The sequence below is a fragment of the Microchirus variegatus genome (genome assembly GCF_963457635.1).
Source record: "Microchirus variegatus genome assembly, chromosome: 1".
Classification (NCBI taxonomy): domain Eukaryota; kingdom Metazoa; phylum Chordata; class Actinopteri; order Pleuronectiformes; family Soleidae; genus Microchirus; species Microchirus variegatus.
The window spans coordinates 19,485,208-19,506,571 of NC_139802.1; the positions used below are offsets into that span (position 1 = coordinate 19,485,208).

At 41.0% G+C, this 21,364-nt stretch overlaps 3 protein-coding genes across 3 annotated transcripts in view; 2 read left to right on the forward strand and 1 right to left on the reverse strand.

The window, feature by feature from the left end:
• The window catches only part of bmper (BMP binding endothelial regulator), a gene marked incomplete at both ends in the record, with an annotated part of 32,276 nt that extends 22,618 nt beyond the window's left edge, over positions 1 to 9,658 (forward strand). Inside the window, 11 exons of the mRNA XM_083901656.1 lie at positions 633 to 715; positions 1,571 to 1,670; positions 1,930 to 2,039; positions 2,203 to 2,337; positions 2,634 to 2,738; positions 5,436 to 5,481; positions 6,163 to 6,332; positions 6,836 to 7,037; positions 7,601 to 7,943; positions 8,546 to 8,676; positions 9,477 to 9,658. Coding sequence (XP_083757782.1) covers positions 633 to 715; positions 1,571 to 1,670; positions 1,930 to 2,039; positions 2,203 to 2,337; positions 2,634 to 2,738; positions 5,436 to 5,481; positions 6,163 to 6,332; positions 6,836 to 7,037; positions 7,601 to 7,943; positions 8,546 to 8,676; positions 9,477 to 9,658 — 1,607 coding nt within the window. The remainder of the gene's footprint in view (positions 1 to 632; positions 716 to 1,570; positions 1,671 to 1,929; positions 2,040 to 2,202; positions 2,338 to 2,633; positions 2,739 to 5,435; positions 5,482 to 6,162; positions 6,333 to 6,835; positions 7,038 to 7,600; positions 7,944 to 8,545; positions 8,677 to 9,476) is intronic.
• A 2,646-nt stretch (positions 9,659 to 12,304) lies between these two features.
• On the reverse strand, positions 12,305 to 17,477 carry eaf1 (ELL associated factor 1). The gene is made up of 6 exons (XM_083898395.1): positions 17,214 to 17,477; positions 16,287 to 16,381; positions 15,494 to 15,630; positions 15,089 to 15,261; positions 14,515 to 14,721; positions 12,305 to 14,331 (listed from the first exon to the last, which is right to left on the reverse strand). The coding sequence occupies exons 1-6, from the start codon at positions 17,314 to 17,316 to the stop codon at positions 14,282 to 14,284; spliced, it is 765 nt and encodes a 254-aa protein (XP_083754521.1). The 5' UTR covers positions 17,317 to 17,477; the 3' UTR covers positions 12,305 to 14,281.
• A 451-nt stretch (positions 17,478 to 17,928) lies between these two features.
• mettl6 (methyltransferase 6, methylcytidine) lies at positions 17,929 to 21,364 on the forward strand (the record flags this gene model as incomplete). The annotated part of the gene is made up of 5 exons (XM_083892562.1): positions 17,929 to 18,228; positions 19,113 to 19,247; positions 20,073 to 20,243; positions 20,364 to 20,505; positions 21,210 to 21,364. The coding sequence occupies 5 exons, from the start codon at positions 17,929 to 17,931 to the stop codon at positions 21,362 to 21,364; spliced, it is 903 nt and encodes a 300-aa protein (XP_083748688.1).

Consider the following 21,364-nt stretch of genomic DNA (forward strand, 5'->3'; position numbering starts at 1 on the left):
GCTGTGATTTTTACTGGTTTATTTCAGCCCTTTTTGTGTGTCGCACGCACACACAGTGATATGTGTATAATGTTGCTACAGTGGTTTTATGTATGAACTACAATGTCATGTGTTCAATTAGTGAAATTAAATTGCTAGTTAGCAATCTTAGCTACGGTGTAAGGCTAATATTAACCACCGAATATAATATATTTGTGAAAACTGAAGTGCAGTTAATTCGGATGCCATCTTGGAAAACTTTGCCTGTAATATTTAGTCCTAAAAGAGCGCTCTCTCTCATGAGTTTTAGGCTGTTAGTGAAGAAGGAGAACGCAAATAGCATCAATAGACAGGACGTTAGCCAAAAGTTAGCTAAGATTTATTTTATTTTTTTTTACAGAAAATACACTCAAAAACAAAAGATAAATTTAATATTTATCAACACTATTTGCGTATTTGTTTTTCAATTACTAAATATATAACTAAATATTATTCATATATATAAATCAATTAATAAATTAATTGTTGTGGCCCTATTTTATCAGCTATATTCTTTCACTGGACAGCCAATAACACATTGTTAAGCAGTGATTATGATAAAGTTGTGTGTGCGCATAACTAATGTGCGTTTTATGTGACGTCTGCTTTTGCAGCTTGTATCTTTGAGGGTCGTCTGTACAAAGAGAAGGAGGAGTTTAGTCCAGAGGGAAAACCCTGCATCAAGTGCACCTGCACTGTAAGTGTACACACACACACACACACACACATACATATACACACACTCCTCTGAGTTGCCCTTTCCCTCTAACCCAAATAAACCCTGCAGGTGTGTCCATTAACACTTTGCAGGATTAATGTGTTGGCACTCAGCTTGCAGTGCCTGCAGGTCTGTTAACACCCTTACAGACGTACAGATGTGTGGTTGTGCTCCCTGCTGATTCAGAAATATTTTACTTATATTGATTAATTTGTTACATCCTATTTTGTGCCTCTGAACACACAAGGGGAAATGGTTATCCATATAAGAAAGGAGGACTACACTAGATAGTAGTTTCAGTCCATGGATATTAATCAGTTGATTCAAGTTGAAACACAAGATTTCTCAAATAGCTGTCTTTTTAAGTTTATTTTGAAGCCTGTAAAAACACCTGACCAATCAAACTGTTTAAAGGTGCATTATGTAATAAATCTCACAAAAAACAACAGTACAGCCAAAATCTTTTGCAGACCGCAAATCATGTTTATGTTTTGAAATCATGTTTTGGCATGTGGCGCCACCTACCGCCGTCTACCAATCATTGCAGTCAGTAGAGTCAATTGCCGAGCAACCACGGGTTGCCAGTTACATCTGAGCTACAATGGTGGCGAAAACGAATCCTAAAAGACCTCGGTATTTTGAATTTGAGTGTAGTAACCGTTTTTGGCCACATCCTTACATATGGCGTCTTTAAAGTCAGATCATTCGGGAAGTAAAGATACTTCAAACTTGTAGACTGAGAATCAAAAAGACAATCATAAAGATGAAGATAAAGGTCATAAAATGATGTTGTGTGAAGAAACACATTAACTGGGCTGTGATTTGTTGTTCCAGGGAGGACGGACTCTGTGCATGAGAGATGTGTGTCCTGTCCTGTCATGCCCCGCCCACCTCAGCCACACCCCACCTGGACAGTGCTGTCCCAGATGTCTTGGTAATTTTTTTTTTTTTTTTTTTAATTAAATATAGCCTTTGTTCAGATTTACCAAAAATAACACAAACTCAGTGACCTAGACACAGAAGACCAACAACATTTTTTTTCAATGAGTCTGGTGGAGATTTAAAACGGCTGTTTCTGGATAAACAAAAAGATTCTCGTTGTAGGAAACATATCAATGAAATTTGCCCCCAAAAATGTGTCAAAAAACAATTGATTGTCTCTGTTGTTTCTTACCCTGTTTCTCCTCCTCCAGGTCAGAGGAAGGTGTTCGATCTGTCTTTAGGCAGCTGCCTGTTCCACAGTGACGTCTATGAGAACGGCACTTCCTTCGTTCACGACAACTGCACCACCTGCACCTGCAAGGTATCAGCCTGGACGCATCACCAGCTGTGTTCACTAAGAATCCAACACATATTTTCTCATTCAAATAACATTTGTTTAGCAGGATTTGTTAATAAAGCGAAACATAACAACTTATCTTATTGGAATCCCATCTACGTATGGTCATTTCCCTTCTTTCTCCCAGGATTCCACAGTGGTGTGCAAGAGGCGGTGCTCGCGGGCAGGGAGTTGCCAGGGCAAACAGTGCTGTGAGGAGTGTTTGTCCTACGTGAAGGTTGAAGAGGTGAAGTACTGCAGAGTCCGGAACAAGATCTACAGGGTGAGAGAGAAGATATAGGAGCGATGGATGGATGGATGGATGAAAAATGGACAGATGTTTATAATGGAGGGATGGATGTACAGAAAAGGAAATATGTTTATATTGGAAGGACAGATGGATGGATGGATGGTGGGATGCTGGACAGAAGATTTGACATAAATGTGAAGATGAATTATTCACTGGACAGTCAATCAATACGCCGTGATTGGCTGTATGGATAGAGAGATGCATGAATGGACGTACAGTATGATCTAACGAATGAATACGTGTCTCTCTGCGCATCTTCTGTCCTGCAGGAAGGAGACATGTGGTCGTCCGTGAACTGCACCCTCTGCGCCTGTGTGAAAGGAAACATCGAGTGTCAGCCCAAACAGTGTGTACCAATCACCAGCTGCCCCTCGGTGAGTGACAGGCCCCCGACAGCCGATCGCTGCCCGCTATATTGTGTTGGCGTCTGAAACATCTTCATTCAAAGAGTTGTAGAGTTTTAGCACGTTTGCAAACTCAAACTGAGGTCACACAGGGGTCGTATTGACTGCTGCCGGGTGATGGAGTGGATTCCACACATCCCGCTGGTCACTGGCGGTCACACGGTCAAAGGCAGTGTTAGCATCGGTCCAAGTTCACACACCTCCGGTCTTAATAACAAGCCCTCGCCTGTCGTTAGTGGTCGGGACAAATGACTGGAGGGATGAAAGGGTGAAGGGTGAATTTCACTTTTTACTTGTTTTACTTGCCTTTACATGTAGCATTTGGCGTTTTGGCAAATCATAAACGAGGTAATGGCGCCTAGATACACACCAAAAAACAGCGTTAATTGGAACTTCTGTTCTATTGGCACTTTAATAAATCAAATGAGAAGGAAGCTCATTTTATTACCGACTTGCATAGAAACCAGTGGTGCCCCCTGATGGTCATTCATGAGAATTACAGGTTTCAGGCACTTCCACATTTGTGGCGTGACTCTCAGAACCCAGATACTGTGTCCAATTTTCTTTATGCCTCGCTTTCAATTTGTACAACAGATGAAAAGTCTTCTGTCTCTGCGGACGCTGCAGCGAAAGAAACACGGGAAAAAGCCGACTGAGGCCGTCACGTTGGTGATGGGACGTGAACCCCTGTATCAGCTGTCATGTCGCATTTACGCGCTCGCCAATCGCTAACAGTCTCATCACCGATGTTTTGACGACGGCAAAAAAACTGTCGGAACATGGTGACCGCACGCAACTGTCCCTCATAAACCAGGAGCGTGACTCTCTCTCTGAGAAAGGTCATCATGGCCTGTGTGGAACACACACACACACACACACACAATGTTGTGCTGTCATCCTGCGGTCAGCGGCGGGTCAGCAGAGTGTGGAGACAGTGTGTCTCCGAATAGACCTTTGTCTGAGTGACGTTTGAGTGACAGCAAAGAAGAGTTTCCCTATATTTAGGCCCCCTGAAAACCAATATCTGTCACTGTGTGTGTCTGTGTGTGTGTGTGTCCTCTTCAAAGAGAAAGAGGAAGAGAGAGAGTGCCCTTTGTGCAAAGGGTTAGACTCTGAAGTGTGTATCGAGTGTATGGAGAATGTCTGATGTGATGACAGACACGGTGCGTGTGTGCGTGTGTGTGTGTGTGTTGTGTGTGTATACTTCCATAATGTAAAATGACTACATTTTAAGGTGAAGACATGTTTTAAAGTTAGGCTGAGGTCAGAGTTAGGGTCAGGGTTAGGAAGATGTCAGCAGTAATTATGGTTAAGGTTAGAGTAAGTCAATGTAATGTCCTCTGAAGTCATGGAAACCTGTGTGTGTGTGTGTGTGCGTGCATGCGTGCGTGTGTGCATGAAGGGCTTCCCTGAGGCAACAAAAAGTAGGTGTGTGAACGAGTCCTCTGATCACACACACACACACACCGGGGGTCCTGTTACACACTCAGCGGTTGAACTTTTGTGTTGGTGCCGGTTCTTCTGTGATCTTTTACAAAACAGGAATCGTTCTTACATTTCGATCTTTCGTTGAGTTTGGACGTTGTAAAACAAAATACTTGTGTTTTGTGACGTAAGCGCTCAGTCCTGAGCTCCTCTCAATCCGATTCAGCAACTTATCTCATATGTTTGTCATTAATGCAACAAATGAGCCGAGGCAATACCTTAATCTCTGAAACTGTGTTATATTCAGTCAGACTATCTTTTTTCTCCTTCTTCTTTTTTCTGTTTGTTAGGTTGCTTTGCAGCCTAGGCAGTTGTTAGTAATAGTGGAGTTGTATCAAAGGACCTTTATGCAGTGTAGAGCCCCCATATTAAATAAACCTAGATGTCTATAGATATATTTAGATACCTAAATAGATGTGCACATTTGTTCTAAGATTTAAAAAACAATGCTATTAAACTGGTTTACTTGTTTGATTCAAGTTCATATCACCACACATTAGGCAACTCTAAGGTAAAAAAAACAAAAACAAGAGTGACACTAGTTTGGTGTGAATAACACATTATTAATGCGATTTAAAGTTTTACATTTAAATGTCATTTAAATCATAAATACATTTAAATCAAATTCTGCTTAGGGCCCCATAAAGGCTTAGGCCGGCCCTGGAGATTATTGTGGAATTATTATAGAACCACTGTGTGTTATTCCGTTATTTACAAACATTCTGTTTGTCTTTGGTCAAAGACTCTTTAGGTCTGAACTACATATTTAAAGAATATATACTGTATATCATAAATAAAAAAAACTGATCTAGGGGCTGTAATAATAAAAATGTGAAGGATGGGACATTTTTGTAATATCCATTCTGTGTTTATATGTAATTTGCATTTATTGATTTATTGTTTTTTTTTATGTCTCTGCACCTCGTGACAGTCAGCCGTCTGAGACGTTACATTTTGACGTTACACATTTGGTGGTCAAAGGTCAAGGTCACTGTGACCACACAAAGAACCCTTTCAAATTTGGCACAAAGATTCATTTCTGCTCACTCAAGTGAAGTGAACATAATTAAACTTTCATAGGTGAAAGTAAGGCCACTTTATCGATTAAAATACGCACTGTTTAATCTTGTGAAGCAGTGCCCCGATCCTTTTCTGACTCTCAGTGTTTCTCGTCTCCTGCAGAATAAGATCCTGAACAGAACCGGCTGCTGTCCAGTTTGCACTGAAAGTGAGTAAGTCCTTCTGAAACCTTCAGCGTCATCCTCTCCAGAGTCTTCAATACTTGGGAAAAATTCAAAGACTAAAGTGTCTTAAATATGTTCTCACTTTAGTGGAGATCCAGCTTTTAAACGAGTTATTAATTGATTCCTTTTATTCGAGGCAATGTAACAAGACAATCACAATACACTGAAAATAAATTGGACTCTTCAAGGCAATGAAAATACGTCTCGTTCCAGCTGCTGTAGCGTTTCCCATGAAGGTCTGTCCAGACTGTGGTTTGCCCTCGGGTCATTTTTACTTGGGGTTTTGGCTGCGAAATGCAACAAAAATCCCCAAAATGGCCGTAAACGTACCATTTCATGACTTCAAAGGCTCATTGACCTCACTTCACCATAATGTAGAGTTTAGTTTGGTTGACGAAACAGAGGCTTTAGATCCTGTTTCCATTCTGGAGTCCAGCTGATTAGTGCCACATACAGTATTTCTGCATTTATCATAAATGATGTCTTTGCTGCATCAGCATGTTTCCATGTTTCCTTGGAAAAACCTTCCAATGTCGGTTGTCGTCCAGGACAGGGACTCAACCACTGTCCCACCGCGGATACTTTTTTAGCCCTCTTTTTTTCTTCCCTTTCCTTCCATAACTTATTTCTGTTTCTTTTTGCTCGCTCTTTTTAACTCGCTGCAGAGCCTGGTGTGTGTACAGTGTTCGGCGACCCTCACTACAACACCTTTGACGGCAGGACGTTCAACTTTCAGGGGACTTGTCAGTACGTTTTGACTCACGACTGCGGCAATGTCCCTGCTGGAAGTCCAGGGAATAACATCAACGCCAACAGTCCCGACTCCAGCTTCACGGTAAGACAGAAGTTTACGTTTGGAACATTCTGGAACAGTTTTTGTGTGACTGAAGCTTAGATGAATGCATCATTTTATTGCTGTATAAATAAAAAAAGAATAAAGACAATAATTTGGGATCTTTGGAAGTGGGGTTGTATGAGGGGCCCACGGTTGGTGTCATGGTTAGTGCTCTCACCTTTGCAGCAAGGTTGGAACAACCTGGTTGGTACAACCTTGAGCCCTGTTTGTAACAAGGGCCTTTCTGCAAGGAGTTTGCATGTTCTCCATGTGTGTGCATGGGTTTTCTCCGGGTTCTCCGGGGGATTAGATGTATTGGTCACTCTAAATAGATAAAAGTAGGTGTTTGCCTCGCCTGTCGTCTATGTCGGCTGGGATGGGCGCAGCGCCCCCCCCCGCGAGCCTCCGGTGGAGGATAGAGCGGTAGATAATGGATGGATGGGGTTGTATGAGGTGCTTCCCTTTAAATGACGCTAACAACGTCAGCTTTATTCTACTCGCAGGTGTTGGTGAAGAACGACGCGCGGCGGACTCGCTCCTTCTCCTGGACTCAGTCAGTGGAGGTGAGGTTGGGAGCTCTGACCCTCGGTCTGCACCAGCACCTCACGGTCCGGAAGAACGGCACCCGCATTGCTCTGCCCTACCACGGCCCTGGGGTGCACATCGACCTGGACGGATATCTGCTCAAACTCACCACCATCGCAGGTCAGCAGCACACGCCTCTGGTCCCATTGGGTTACATTTTCTTATGATCATGTCTTTTTTTAAATTTACCTTTGTGTCCTTATCATAAGTGGACCTTGAGTTAATATTTTAGCACTAGCTCTCATCTCAAATGAGTGTTGCTGTGCATTTTACAACCCTAAAATGTCCAAAAAGAGATTTGGTTGTCTGAAACTATGTTGGCATTGCTGTTTAGCAGTACTTCCACATGAGGGCAGCACAGAGTCAACACAGTAAATGTGAAGGAGGTTATCATCGTTTATCGTGATTTATTAAAATGTAAAAGGGGCTGCATTGCTGATTATTTCACAAAGCGATTGTTGAAATGTCTGTGGTCATCTCAGGACAACTATTGGTTACACTCCCCCCTACAATTTCTGGTCGTGCTACAACGTTTTGTTGGTGTCTTTAGTATCCGTAGGTTTCTAGAACACGACCAAATGAACAGAGAGTATAGACAAAAGGCTTTATCCAGTTATTCAAATGTCAAACTTGTAGTGAGAATAAATGCCAAGTTTTATTCTTGCCTTCACCTCAACTGGCAGGTCTGGAGATCACATGGGACGGCGACAGTTTCGTTGAGGTCGTAGCCGCCCCGCACCTGCGCGGACGCCTCTGCGGCCTGTGCGGCAACTACAACGGCCAGAAGCGCGACGACACCATGGGAGGCGACGGCACGTTCAAGTTCGACCTGGACGAGTTTGCAGAGTCGTGGCGAGTCGATGGAAACGAGGTCTGCACCCAGCAGGCTCTGCCTCGCCGGCCCACGTCCTTCCTGTGTCCTGGCAGCGTCAAAGTCAAGTTCCGCGCTCACCGGGAGTGCCAGAAGATAAAGTCGTGGGAGTTTCAGAAGTGTCACCGGGTGGTCGACTTCGGCCCTTTCTACAGGTGAGGACAGAAGTGTGTGTGTGTGTGATGTCATGATGACACAGTCATCCAAACTAATGTTTTTAAACACGTCCAGACTTCAGTGTGTGTTTAAGAGTTTGCTGATTGGTAAAAGTTGAAGAAGAAGACGCCATTGGGACAAAAAACGTGTGTGATCTTATTAATGCAAGATCTCAGGGAGAATTTGAGGAAATGTCTTAAAATGTGGCTCAAATGTTTATTTACACTCATGGATGAACTCATATTCTAGTAGTAAGAGGTCAATTGTGAATGTGTTATCTTAAGAATGCCTTCAGGGAATATTTAACTGTATAAATTAGGGTGACTAAATTCTTAAGTTTAAGGCACCGGGCTGTGATTGTCGTTCTTTTACAGATATATAGATATTTTTGACTAAATAAACTTTGTGTAGTTACCGGTATATTGTTGATGTTTTTAAAGTAATGTCAGTGTCTGTCATACACAATGTAGCTCGTATTATCTGGGTTTTGCAGGAGCCTGAGTAGAAACTAGGAGATATAAAGAAAACAGATATACATTGATCAGAACCCACATCTGTACAAGCTCATCCTCATGAATAAACTAAATCCTGCCCCCTGCAGGTCGTGCGTGACGGACATGTGTGAATGCCCGGTCCATAAAAACTGCTACTGCGAGTCATTCATCGCCTACAGCCGAGCCTGTGAGAGGGAGGGAGTGCCCGTCCTCTGGAGGCCCGACACCGCCTGTATGGGTGAGTGTAATTCACAGACCAAAGAAATACCACTTATTCTGATGATTTAATACCACTAATTCCTTTTTTAACTGATTAAAATTAAACCAGCTTCTAGATAAATTCAAATAATCAATAATCGGCAGAGTTCAAATCACTTTAAACTGTTGAAATAAATAGTTTTGAACATTGTATGGCTATTGTGTTCATAGCACTTAACAAAATGCTCACCGAATAAAATCTACAGCAGCAGTTTCTGGCTGGAAACTAAAGTATGGGTCGTTAGTGATCCACTCATTTCCTGCACCAATGTCCATAGAGAAAATCAGGATTGTTATATCACGGCGCATAGGCACAGGAGGTGTCAATCCACTGCTGCCTCCAACATTAAGTTCAAACATGTTATTTTGAGAGTTTGGTCATTAAATTTCCTTGACACAAACTCATCAAACATGACAGCAATAAACCAGCAGCTCCCATGTGTTCACAAGCTAAACAAAACACTGATTTTCTCTATGGGATTTGATACAGGAGAGTGAGCGGTTTACAAAGTGACACAAACTTTAGTTTTCATTGAGAGTGTGCCGGTCTGTCCTAAACAGGTTGTAAGTACAGCATTGTTGCTTCAAAAAACCTAAACTATCCCTTTAATAAAGGCAGCTACACGTGACAGTATTCATGTTTGCGCATGTTGTCTTTTTTTCCTCCCTGAACACTCATCAGACCATCATCAGATAGACGACTAACAACTCTCACGCCAGATATTTCAAAGCTGGTGCGCTCATTTTAAAGTGTGCGACCTATCTCTTCCCTCCCATCAGCGACCCAGTGTAAACACGGTGCCGTGTACGACACCTGCGGCCCGGGCTGCACCAAAACCTGCGACAACTGGAACGAGATCGGACCGTGCCACAAGCCCTGCGTGGCCGGCTGCCACTGTCCCGCCAACCTGGTGCTGTTCCAGGGCCGATGCATCAAACCCATATCCTGTCCTGGACGGTGACCCTTGTGACCTGGGTGGGAGGGGGGTTAGGTTAGGTTAGGTTAGGCTAGGCTAGGTTAGGTTAGGTAAGGTTAGGTTAGGGGGAGGGTCATTTAGTTTCATAAATACACGGTGCCCAACTTGCCAGGAAGAGTTTGGGTTTGGAGTCGACTCATCGAGTGCCGCAGTGGAACTCTGAGGAAAGGGAGGCTGATCCTCAGCACTTCGCGATTTCATGTACTGTTACGACACCAGTCGCCGCCACAGAAGGTCAATGCTAACGCTCGACTTGGTAGAGAAAGAAGTCTCAAGTCTCAAGGGAAAACCGCTTGGAGGTTTAATGATCTCTGCTGTCTGGGGAAGGTCTGCCGTGTGATTACAGGACGCTCAGGAAACAACCAAGGCCGATGGACTCCTGTTAGAGCCAAAATGGCAGCCCCGGGTTTCTCTCACAAACACTCGAGCGAGAGTCAAACCGTCTGACGCATCATATCAAACTGTCCCCGTGAACCTCGTTTCATACTGTAAGCTAACCAGATTTATATGAAAGACAAAAACGCTTTTATATTGTTGTTCTAATTATTATTATTCTAATTATTATAATTATTATTATTATTTGTTGTTGATATTGTTAATTTATATATTAGTCAAATGACATGTTGTAGCAGGAGCCAGAATCACGGATATAATTGAGTTCTAATCGATTTAAAGGGAAACAGAAGCTATTTATGTATTTGTAGTGTTACTGTTGTGTTACTGTGACTCAGTTGTTGCACCATCGCAGGGAAAAAGTACTGTATTGTGTTTCTGCTCCGTGTACAGCTCATTGTGGTTCGTATCAAACTGAAGGTGTTCATCTAAAGCATATATGTTTCACTTGACAACGATTATTTAAGACCAGCAATATAATCTTTTTATCAAAGTTACACTTTGACTTTCTTTTTTTGTCCTTACTCTTTGGAGCCTTGAGATATTTTACTGAACAATCGCCAGAGAAGAACATCTAAGCTGTCAGTCGCCGGTTCAAATCCCTAAAAAAAAAGAAAAGAAAGGATTTGCCAAATGAAGTCATGCTTTGATAAGGGTTGTCTGAATTTACAGAATTTATCATTTAAAGTGGATTCACACCACAAACTGAGGCTTCCTACAGCAGCCTGGTCCTGGTTTTTCTTTCATTCAAGTTTGCCCCCTCCTTTTTTCTTTCTCCTCCTTTCACACTATTCTGTCCCATTTAATGGGCAAATGCCTGAAAATATCCTTTTTTAAAAAAAATGAAGTTAAAGTCAAGACTGAACTGAAATAAAAATGTAAAATCACGTTTTAGTTGCTTTTTGTGCGTTGGTAAATAATATTCATTCATATCAAGAGTTATTATGGTTGAAGTGAGACTCGCCCACAAAGTTGTTTATTTAGAATTTTTTAAATTTCAGGGTTCCCACATCTTGGTTGACATCTTCTTAAAGGACTTTTCAAGGACTTTCCAGGACCAATTCCCTCAAATTCAAGATGGCAGGGCAAATTGTAAGAGCAGATTCGTCCATGATGGCGTTTTCACTTTTATTGATTTGCAGCACTCACACTCTGCATCTGGACAAGTGATTGTCCTTTTTGGGATCTTGGTCAAAGTCAGTGTTTGTCATTTTTCTTTGATGAGTCAGAGATCTTGGAATTTTAATTTACCCGGCATCACATCGTCATTTGCTCTCTCTTGCTTAACTTTACTCGCTCATTCTTCTGCGCGGAATCTCACGTCAGCGGTGGAGAGAGAGAGAGACGGTGGACAGTGTCCACAACACCGCTAGTAATTATGACTCGACGCTTGTCCTGCGTAGGCCTTGTCTACGTACATCAAGCAATGCAAGGCATGAAACAGTAGGTGGCGTCGTAAGAAACAAGGTAGACATTTACCTAAAATATCAACTTATCTTATTTCTTGCACAAAAATCAAGCACTTTCAATGACCCAGGTCTATGTAGGATTTCTTTTGTTTTTCAAATGTACAAGCCTTCAAGGATTTCAGGGACCCATGGGAACCCTTTTTTATAATTACTAGTACAGTGCCTGTAGGAAGTATGTATTCCTATAGTGGGAGCTGAAGAAGATTTTTCAGTTATGGTAATGCATGATAATGAAAGTAAAGGCTAACATAATACAAACACTATGCAACCTCATTAGGCACAACACAAATGTTTTCTTTTGATTAGCATTACACAACATCTAGCTACGCTAATGCTACTTAAAAATGAAAACATTTGCGTTGTGCCTAATGAGGTTGCAGTGTTTGTATTATGTTAGCCGTACGCTAATGCTAATCGTAGCCTTGCTAGACTACCTTTGGAAACAGGTTCGCCACGTTAGCTGCAAAGTAGTAGCATGCTAATGCAAAATAAATATGTGCTCGCGTATTGGTGAATGGACACCTCGTCGTTTCAGTATAACACCATGTTCTGTGGTGAACTGTGTAAAAATGTCTCACCCACAGTGAGGACAGCCTCTTCACTCCCACCTCCCTGCTCAACACAGCACAGCTGCTGCTGATGAGCTGCTGCCTACCTGGTGATAAATCAGTGAACATTTCTCCAAGGATGCACACCATCGGGAGACGGACAGACACACAGACGCCACTTGCTTTATAGATAGATTACAAGACACAAGATAAAACACACTTTTATTTAAACACATTGATGCACTTTTAATACACTTCAAATTTGTACAAACGCATTTCTTGTAAACTTATCACTAGAACATGATGAAAAAAACCTAAAGCACCAAAGACAGCAACAACAACAGAGTCCATGAGACAACAAAACATAAAGAAGCTTCTCCCTAAAAACAAAGAAACACATGAATGGAAAAATAATCCGACAAACAGGACAAACTGGAACTGTTGTCGTCTCACACAGTAACTCAGACGTATCTCTGCTCTGTACAGCCCGCGACATAAAGCACCAACAAATAGCACTGCCGTCCCGTGTGATTATGATTATAATCCTCCCAATGTGAGGGTGAATTTTGAAACTGAAAATGATACCATTTTACAGACTCCGACAGAAACAGAATGAACCCGCAACATCAACTCTTTGGCATTTTTTCTTTACATACACATTACATTCACCTTTGTTTCCAGTCTGAGCAGCTGTATAAGGCATGAGATGGTGCTGTGGTGTTGTATAAATGATAATCAGATCATTTCAAAAGGAAATGCCTTTTCCCAATTCTAGATTTAATCCCAATCCTGTTCCAAATATCGTAACTGATAATAACTGTGATTAACTGGAGTAATGGATGTGACTGATTTCATGTCTCCATTCATCCCCTGAGGTATTGTCATCATACTGTAACTGGTTATACTGTTATTTTGTTATTTCAATCACTGTTTATGACATTTAAATTAGCTTACTGATCCGTATGAGCAAAAGAACAACTTAAAGAGTTAGTCCTTTTTTTAAGTACTGACAAAAGGCGCCATCACGGCAGCTGCTCGTCTACTGAAGCCCTTGTTTGCATTCCTTAATTAAATACAAACAAAGTATTTAAAACACACACAAAAACTGACCTTTATAATTACTGATGGAAGCAGCGCAACGTAAATAAAACGCACATCTTCTGTATGGACTTTGGTCCAAAGGAGTGAGCGGTTTACAGAGCAACACAAGCTTCAGTCTCCAGGCAGGAAAGAGTGAGATAAAGCAGTGAATTTATGTGGAATATAACATTAAAAGTGTAGATTTGACCTTTTCTTAAAGGCACAGTGTGTAGCTGAATACCCCTCGCCTCACCCTTCTCTTCCAAGTGTGTTGGAGAACCCACGTAGCCTTCAGTTAGCATCAAATACAGGTGATTGTACACTTTAAGGGGAGTAGTTTACCCTAAATTCTGCACACTGGACCTTTAAGTGGCTAAAATCTGTTCTTCCTTCATGCCTCATATTTGTTGTAAGCACATGGGTGGCATGAATTATATTATTATTATTATCTCATTTACACAAAAACACTTTCCAGATTTTCCTGTGAGCTTTTTTGTTTTGAACCGTCACTGCCAACAACGGGAAAAATAAATGGAAACCTTTTCATTCAAAACCATCTGTGGATAAAATTTGACTTTGATGTCAACACTGCTGCATAATCTGATCTCAACACTCAGATTAGCAGATGATAAAATTGAGGAGTTTTGTCTTTTGTTTTTGTGCTAATAATTCACAGGCTGCACAACATTTCTGTGCAAATATGCTGTTTTTATATTCTCAATATTCTAGATAATCCTAACAAACCTCAAACGATGTGACCACAGGAAGAGACGGAGGGATGATACTCCACGTCAGTCTCCGCTCTCATTTTACCGCGAAAAAGACAAAGACACGAGTAGGTAAAACTAGCTGCTCTAAGTACAGAAAATATGTATATGTTCTCTCTCAAATATAATCTGCCAAACCTCTCACGTAAAGGTTTCTTTCTCTAAAACTTACAAAAACAAAATATACATCTAATAAAAAATACACTCTTTTAAGATCCAGACTGATTAGCTTTGAGGAGATACTAAGAATAAAGTAAAATCCAGATATACAGTTGGAGTCAGCTACCACAGCAAAAGAACCAGGGAACCAGGCAGAGGAGGAGGAGAGAGCATGAGACTGACCAGCAGAGGTCAGTCATCATCGCTGTCACTGCCTGACTCACTGAGCTGGAGGTCGTTTCCTGTGAGAAAGAAGAGGAAGAGTGATGTAAAAAGGGACGGTCGTTATTAGAGCTAACATGGAAGGAGAGTGTGTGTGTGTGTGTGTGTGTGTGTGTGTGTGTGTGTGTGTGTGTGTGTGTGTGTGTGTGTGTGTGTGTGTGTGTGTGTGTGTGTGTGTGTGTGTGTGTGTCTCTGATACTCACTGAGCGTATTCATGAGCTGGTTGTTACCCTGCTGCCAGTCGGCTCCTCCGTTGGCCACAGGCTGACTGCTGGGCGAGGTCTGACTGAGCGGTCGCGGGGCTTCGCGTTCACCGTCGCTGCTGTCGTCGCCGCTCCCCGGGGTGCTCGGCGAGTCTGAGGAGCTGCTGCTGCTCATCTCCTCTATCATGTCCACCTCTGCTCGCAGCTCTGGGAAACAGGTGAATGTGGGTTTGTACACACACATGTGAGGTTTTCATAACCATTCAGGGGACATTGCATTGACTTACATTCATTTCCTGGAGACTTACTCTAAACTTAACCATAATTACTACTGACCTGACCCTAAACTTACCCTAACCGTACCCTCAACCTAAACTAAAAACATTTCTTCACCTTAAAATATAGTCATTTACATTGTGGGGACTTGCTTTTTGTCCCCACAAAGCAGACAAGTCCCCATATGTGACTGTGTAAATAGCTTTAGGTCCCCACAACATTAGTAATACACAGGCACGCACACACACACACACACTTTGCTCTGTTCTGACACAGGCCTTGGATGAACCCTCCTCACCTCTTTTGATGTCGTCCAGCTGCGGCTCTGGCGACGGATTATCCTTGGAAGGGGACGGCGAAGTCTTGACCCCAGTTCCGGGCTTGGTAGGGGCCCTAAACTGAGAGCTGGGCTGACTGGACCTCACTGACTGCTGTTCGATCCGGGCTTGGATCTTACTGCTGCCCTCTGCCCTGAAACACACACATTAGCAGCAGATGCACCAACTGTTAGATCTACAATCAAAACACACGTTTAAGATATAAATGTTGAGTTTGGATTCAAAATGAATGAATACTATTCTTTAAGAACGAGTCAGTGTGACTTTTTGGACACTGTTGCTGCCTTTATGTAGTAATAATCAGTGTCCATGAGGTGGAGCCAAACTTCTCAGCTGTCCATATGAAACATGTCAGTGTATCTCACCTGGTTTTCTTGACCTGGATGCTGCTGCTCAGCTTCTCCAGGACAAATTCCCCGGTGTCGTGGTTTATGATGAGCACGCAGTCCTTCTGGTACGGGCGCTTGTTTCCTTTGAACACGGTCATGGGAGGCGTGGATCCCTGGGGAAAAACAAACTGATGAATGATTCTAAATAATCTCCGGTAAAAAAAACAGTGACGTCATGTTTTGTCTAATTATACTCCTTGATTTGTTTCTTTTGTTGTCTTTTGGTATTTTTTGTTTGTATTTGTGGGATTCAGAGAATATGAAATCAAATGTAGAAATTAGACATTTGTGGGGAGAAACGGCAAAGTGGAGTCTTTATGAATATGGGGAATATGGTTTGCCGAAATAGGCACAATTCTGAATTCTGATTCTGTTATCCAAAAACGTTTTCCAAATCCTGTCATAATTATTTTTTACATTTATTTCTAACCTTACAGAAAGTTACTGTGTTTATAGTTCATTTTAGATCAGTAATAAAACAAGTCATCATTACAGACTTTTAATCACTGTTCAATGATAATGTAGATTTTTGTTTGGTAAACTAACCATTTCCCCAGAGATGTTTGGTAAGTTAACTAAAATTGAATTCATGTAACTTAAAACATACACACATTAACCGAAAGTCTGGGGAAATTCTGCTCATTTGTCTGGTGACCCTCCAAAACAAACAGTCTTTGGGAATCACTGCCCATAATAATTGATGAAAACATTATTGTCAGAGTTCCCTCCTCTGGAAACATACAGGCACAGGGACAGAAAGTGGAAATACCGGAATGTGAGGTAACGTGATGGTAACTTCATCTCCTTTCCCAACTTGTAGCTCTCCCTCGCAGCTCGTGTCAATCGATGCTGGTTTAAAGTCATCTGTCAAAGAACGACACAGGGCGATTCAGTCAGGTCAAGAAATATTTTAAACATAAATAAAGTACACACGCTTTGTTTCTGTCATTTACTGTCAACCTGACACATGGCCAAAAGGGCTGCAAGCAACAATTTACTTTAATAATCAATTGATCTGTTGCTTATTTTCGATTTGATTAAATGATTAGTTGTTTGGTCTCCAAAATGTCAGAGAATGTTGAAAAATTATTAGTTAGTTAAATTAAAACCTCATAAAAAGATTTTTTTCTCAAATGTCTCATTTTGTCCACAAACCAAACTTGTACAGTTTTGGTTTTTCGTTATATAAAGCAAAGACGCCAGTGAATATTCACACTTAAGAAGCCAGAAAAGCAGAAATATTATTGTAATTCGTATAAAAAAATAAAAACAAAAAACTCAAACAATTATATTTATTATAGGCTGGCTATACATTAAGGCATTTTAAGAAGTTAATACATTTTCTGTAGAGCACGTCTTCCTGACCACACATCAAAGTTCAGGTTGTAAGACAGTAAAACATTACATTATGCCACAATACTATCCACTGTTTTGTATTACTATTTTTTTTATCCCTCTTCAAGTAAGAATAGAAAATATATTATGCAAAAATATGATGTAATGTTTATTTAAAAATGCATGTGTAGCTGCCCGTTTGCTATGCAAATGACGTAATTTACTTATCCTCCTCATAATGGGCTCGGGGGGTTATATAAGAGGCAGAATCCTAGTTCGTGCGAACGAATTAATCCCATACAACAGTTTATTCCACACATTCACTTTAATCTGTTCACGTATATCTTTTGTTGACGCTCACATCTGATGGTGTGAAAGGAAGATTTTGGCCTCTTCTCGAAGCTTTCTCCGAGCTTCAAAACATGCTCCTCTTTGTCCAGCAGCGGGTTCGTGCTTCCGTTCATGTCTCCGATTGCTTCACAAAAAGAATAGTTGAAATACACATCTATCTCCGAAAATCCGCACGGTATCCGTTTAACTTTAAAAAACACAAGACTTTAAACTGTGAAACAAAGTTAGCCTATCGTGGCTAACACTTAGCAAAACAACTCTTTCGTCACCTGACCGCGCCTCTTCCGCTTATGGTCCGACTGTGAAATGTTACCGTCGTATTTATTTTTATTTTTTATTTTTTTTACTTGATTCACCCCCATTAAATATAATGGCTGTGGAATGTACTCAGTTATAGTTAAATAACTTACAAAATTAGACAATTATATATATACCTTCAGAAAGTATTGTGTGCTTTTATTTGACAGAAAACAAGCAGTAAATAAAATTGGCGGCACACCACCACACGGAAATGAATTTATCATAACAGCAACACGGATGGATTTCAGTAACGGACAAGATGGACGCTAAACGTGCAAAGAGCTAGCCACTAGAAATGTTTTAAACAATATTTACTTTTTAATACAATTGAGGGAATGTTAAGCGTATGTTGAACACGCCTCTTAACATATTTAAGCTGCCGAAATAAATACGGGTGCTGTGAAACCCATGTTTTTAAAGGAAGCATGGAACTGACAGAAGATGCTAAATGTGACATTAAAGAAACAGCATCTCGAGAAGAAGTGGAGTCGAAAGACAAAACTCCCCCGTGTGTCACAGAACAAACCAAAACCAGGGTTTTAACACCGGAGGGGATGGAGAAACTGAGAGGGGAGCAGACGCTGGTGTCCGACTTTAAACAGTTGAAGCTGGAGAAAGAATCGCAGAAGAACTGGGACTTGTTTTACAAAAGGAACACGACGAATTTCTTCAAGGACAGACACTGGACCACCAGAGAGTTTGAGGAGCTCAAAGCGTACAGAGAGGTGAGGAAGACAGTACTTGTACAGTTAAAACCTTAATTTTATAGTCTTTATTGTTTTGTAGTATGTAGTATTGTTTGTTACTTGTTTGGTCCGGTTAGCAGTCTAACCGATTAATTAAGTATCGGAATAGATATAGTGTTCGAAAAATTGTTGCAGACCTAATGGAATCATAACTTGATATTGTTTAATAATGAGTGAGACTGTCATTTTAGAAATGTATTATATGCTGTAAGATATTTTGCCAACCTGCAAAATTCATCACGGAGCAATAATACCTATAATGCACTACTAGTCACAAGTTAATCTACTTGTATTTCATTTGTTTCATCCCACTATCTGGGGAGGCAGACCATTAGGTGCCTTGTAAAATGATAAAAGAACCATGAAGTTGATTTCAAAACCTACTAGAAATCATTTAAGGGGGCTAACATTTGCGTGCTTCGTTTCTTTTTACTGTCTGAAACAGGTGCAGATAAAGTGCTTTTTGTATCTTTAAAATTAAATATAGGTTGAATACTGGCAATGTGCGTTACAAGTTTGCTTCAAATCCCATTAACAAATAAAAAACTAGGATTTCTAACAACTGGCTTTGCTTGTGTAGGGGTGAGTCTCAAGTGGATAGATACATAGATGTAAACATGAACAAACACACAGGCACATTTAAAAGATCTGCCCTCAGTTGGGATTTGGCTCCCATCAGTCATGTAAAAGGCAAATTGCTCCTTTTAAAACATCATTCTCAAAGATGTTTCCCTGCAAAGACACAGCAGAATATTTTCCTTATTTCTGTCATTCAGAGCTAGTTATGGTCATAACAGCATGAATAAGGTGGTGAAATAATGCTGTGGCGATGTGTTTTTCCCCCCCCCCTACCTGGTTTGAAGTTTGAATCCCAGAGATTGGTGCTGCTGGAAGCTGGCTGTGGTGTGGGAAACTGCATCTTCCCGCTGCTTGAGGACGACCTCAACATCTTTGTTTATGCCTGTGACTTCTCACCACGAGCTGTTGAATTTGTAAAAGTGAGATACATCTATTCATCATTACCTATAAATTACCCTATTCTGTTTTTGTTGTGTAGGCCTGCTCCTAGAATACAACTTCATATCCACTCACAATCACTCAGATATTTTAAAAATAAATTGCATGTCCTTGTCCAAACATTTGTAATTTATGTGTTAATGCAGCGGTCCCCAATGTACTGGTCCGCAGCCCGTTGCCCGGGACCGCACAGAAAGAAGAAATAACTTTATTTATTTCATTTCCGTTTTATTTACCGGAGTCTGAACAATGTTTTATTTTGAAAAATGACCGGATTCCCTCCGTTACATTTGTCTATGACTCACTCTTGACGCATCCTGGGGGAGATCGCTTACCAGAGTGTTTGCAGCGAGAGCCGCTGCAGCGATATCTCTCAGAAAAGAAGTCACCACTGGCAGCGCATTTCAGTGACGAGGAGTGAGTCGCAAAACTCGCTTACTTGTGCGAATTATTCAGCCTATACACCTACACAAAAATAAGTAAATGAACTAATGGCCAAGAGTGCTGATCAATAGTTTTGTGCAAGCAATTTAAGGTCCTGAGTCTTGTTCCAAATATGACAGGCTTCATTCAGCGATTGAAACAAATATATCAACATTAATGAAACGTTTACAGCTGTTTTGTGTATCTTATTTTGAAGGCACGTTTAAGCGTTACCATTGCGACCAGACAGCGTTAGGGGGCCGGTCCATGAAAATATTTCCTGACATTAAACCGGTCTGTGGAGCAAAAAAGGTTGGGGACCGCTGTGTTAATGGATTTATTGATGCAGCTTTAATGAAGACGGCACCTTAATCTGTTTACAGCAAAACCCTCTGTACTGCCCGGAGCGTTGCTGTGCCTTCCAGTGTGATTTAACTAAAGGTGACCTGAGAACGAATGTGCCAGAAGACAGCGTGGACGTTGTCACACTTATCTTTGTTCTGTCGGCCGTCCATCCCGAGAAGATGAAGCTGGCTTTGCAGAACATCAGCAGGGTGAGATCACAGATGTGAACATGAGGGTTTATAATTAGTAAAGATGGAGAGTTGGCTGTAACTGTATGTGTCTGATTTTAAATTCTTCTTGATTGTAATGTATCATTTAACATCTTTAAGGTGCTGAAGCCTGGTGGTGTTGTCTTGTTCCGAGACTACGGACTGCACGATCACGCCATGCTCAGATTCAAAGCTGGCAACAAGCTGGGGGAGAACTTCTATGTACGTCAAGACGGAACCAGGTCCTACTTCTTCTCCAAAGGTGAGGAAAGTTATTTTTAGATTTGTTTGTGTCTTACAGGACTGATAGGCCAATATTCTTCAAGAAAACAAAAAAATACATTTTTGATTTTGTGACTGGCCAGAATTTTTGTAGAATTTCAAAATAAAATTGGTATTGTTATGGATTGATCTAAAAGAGTAATGAACTCTGCTATATCTGCTGCTCTGGTTCACCCGTCTGGACTTTACTTCATGTGTTTGTGTGTTAACCATGTATTAGCCACGTCCTCTGTAGTAACACGAGGGAGAGGGAACGAATGAGAGAGAAAATGCACTCGTAAATGAAAGCAAGATGTACGACGGATGAGCACACCAAACAAAAATATAACTATCAATTACATGTATGTACTGTATACAATTACGGACAATCATTTTCTTTTGCCCACCATCTTTACTTTTGATTGTCATGTCATGGGAAATGCACATCTCTTTGTACTGAAAATACCTTTTTTGTTTAATATACACACATATGTATATATGTATATATGTGTATATATATATATATATATATATATATATATATATATATATATATATATATATATGTATATGTATATATATATATATATATATATATGTATATATATTACATGGAGCTTTTCTTCATATTTCTCCTAAATCTCCTGAATTTAAACCTCACCAGTAAACACCTACAATCATCAGTGTCTTCTCCTCTGATTCCAGAGTTCCTGGCTGAGCTCTTTGAAGACACGGGCTTCCAAATTGTTGCCAGTGACTATGTCTTGAGAGAGACGGTCAACAAAAAGGAGGGGATCTGTGTTCCCAGGGTGTTCCTGCAAGGCAAATTCACAAAGCCTGGTCCATCTTATGGTTCCTGA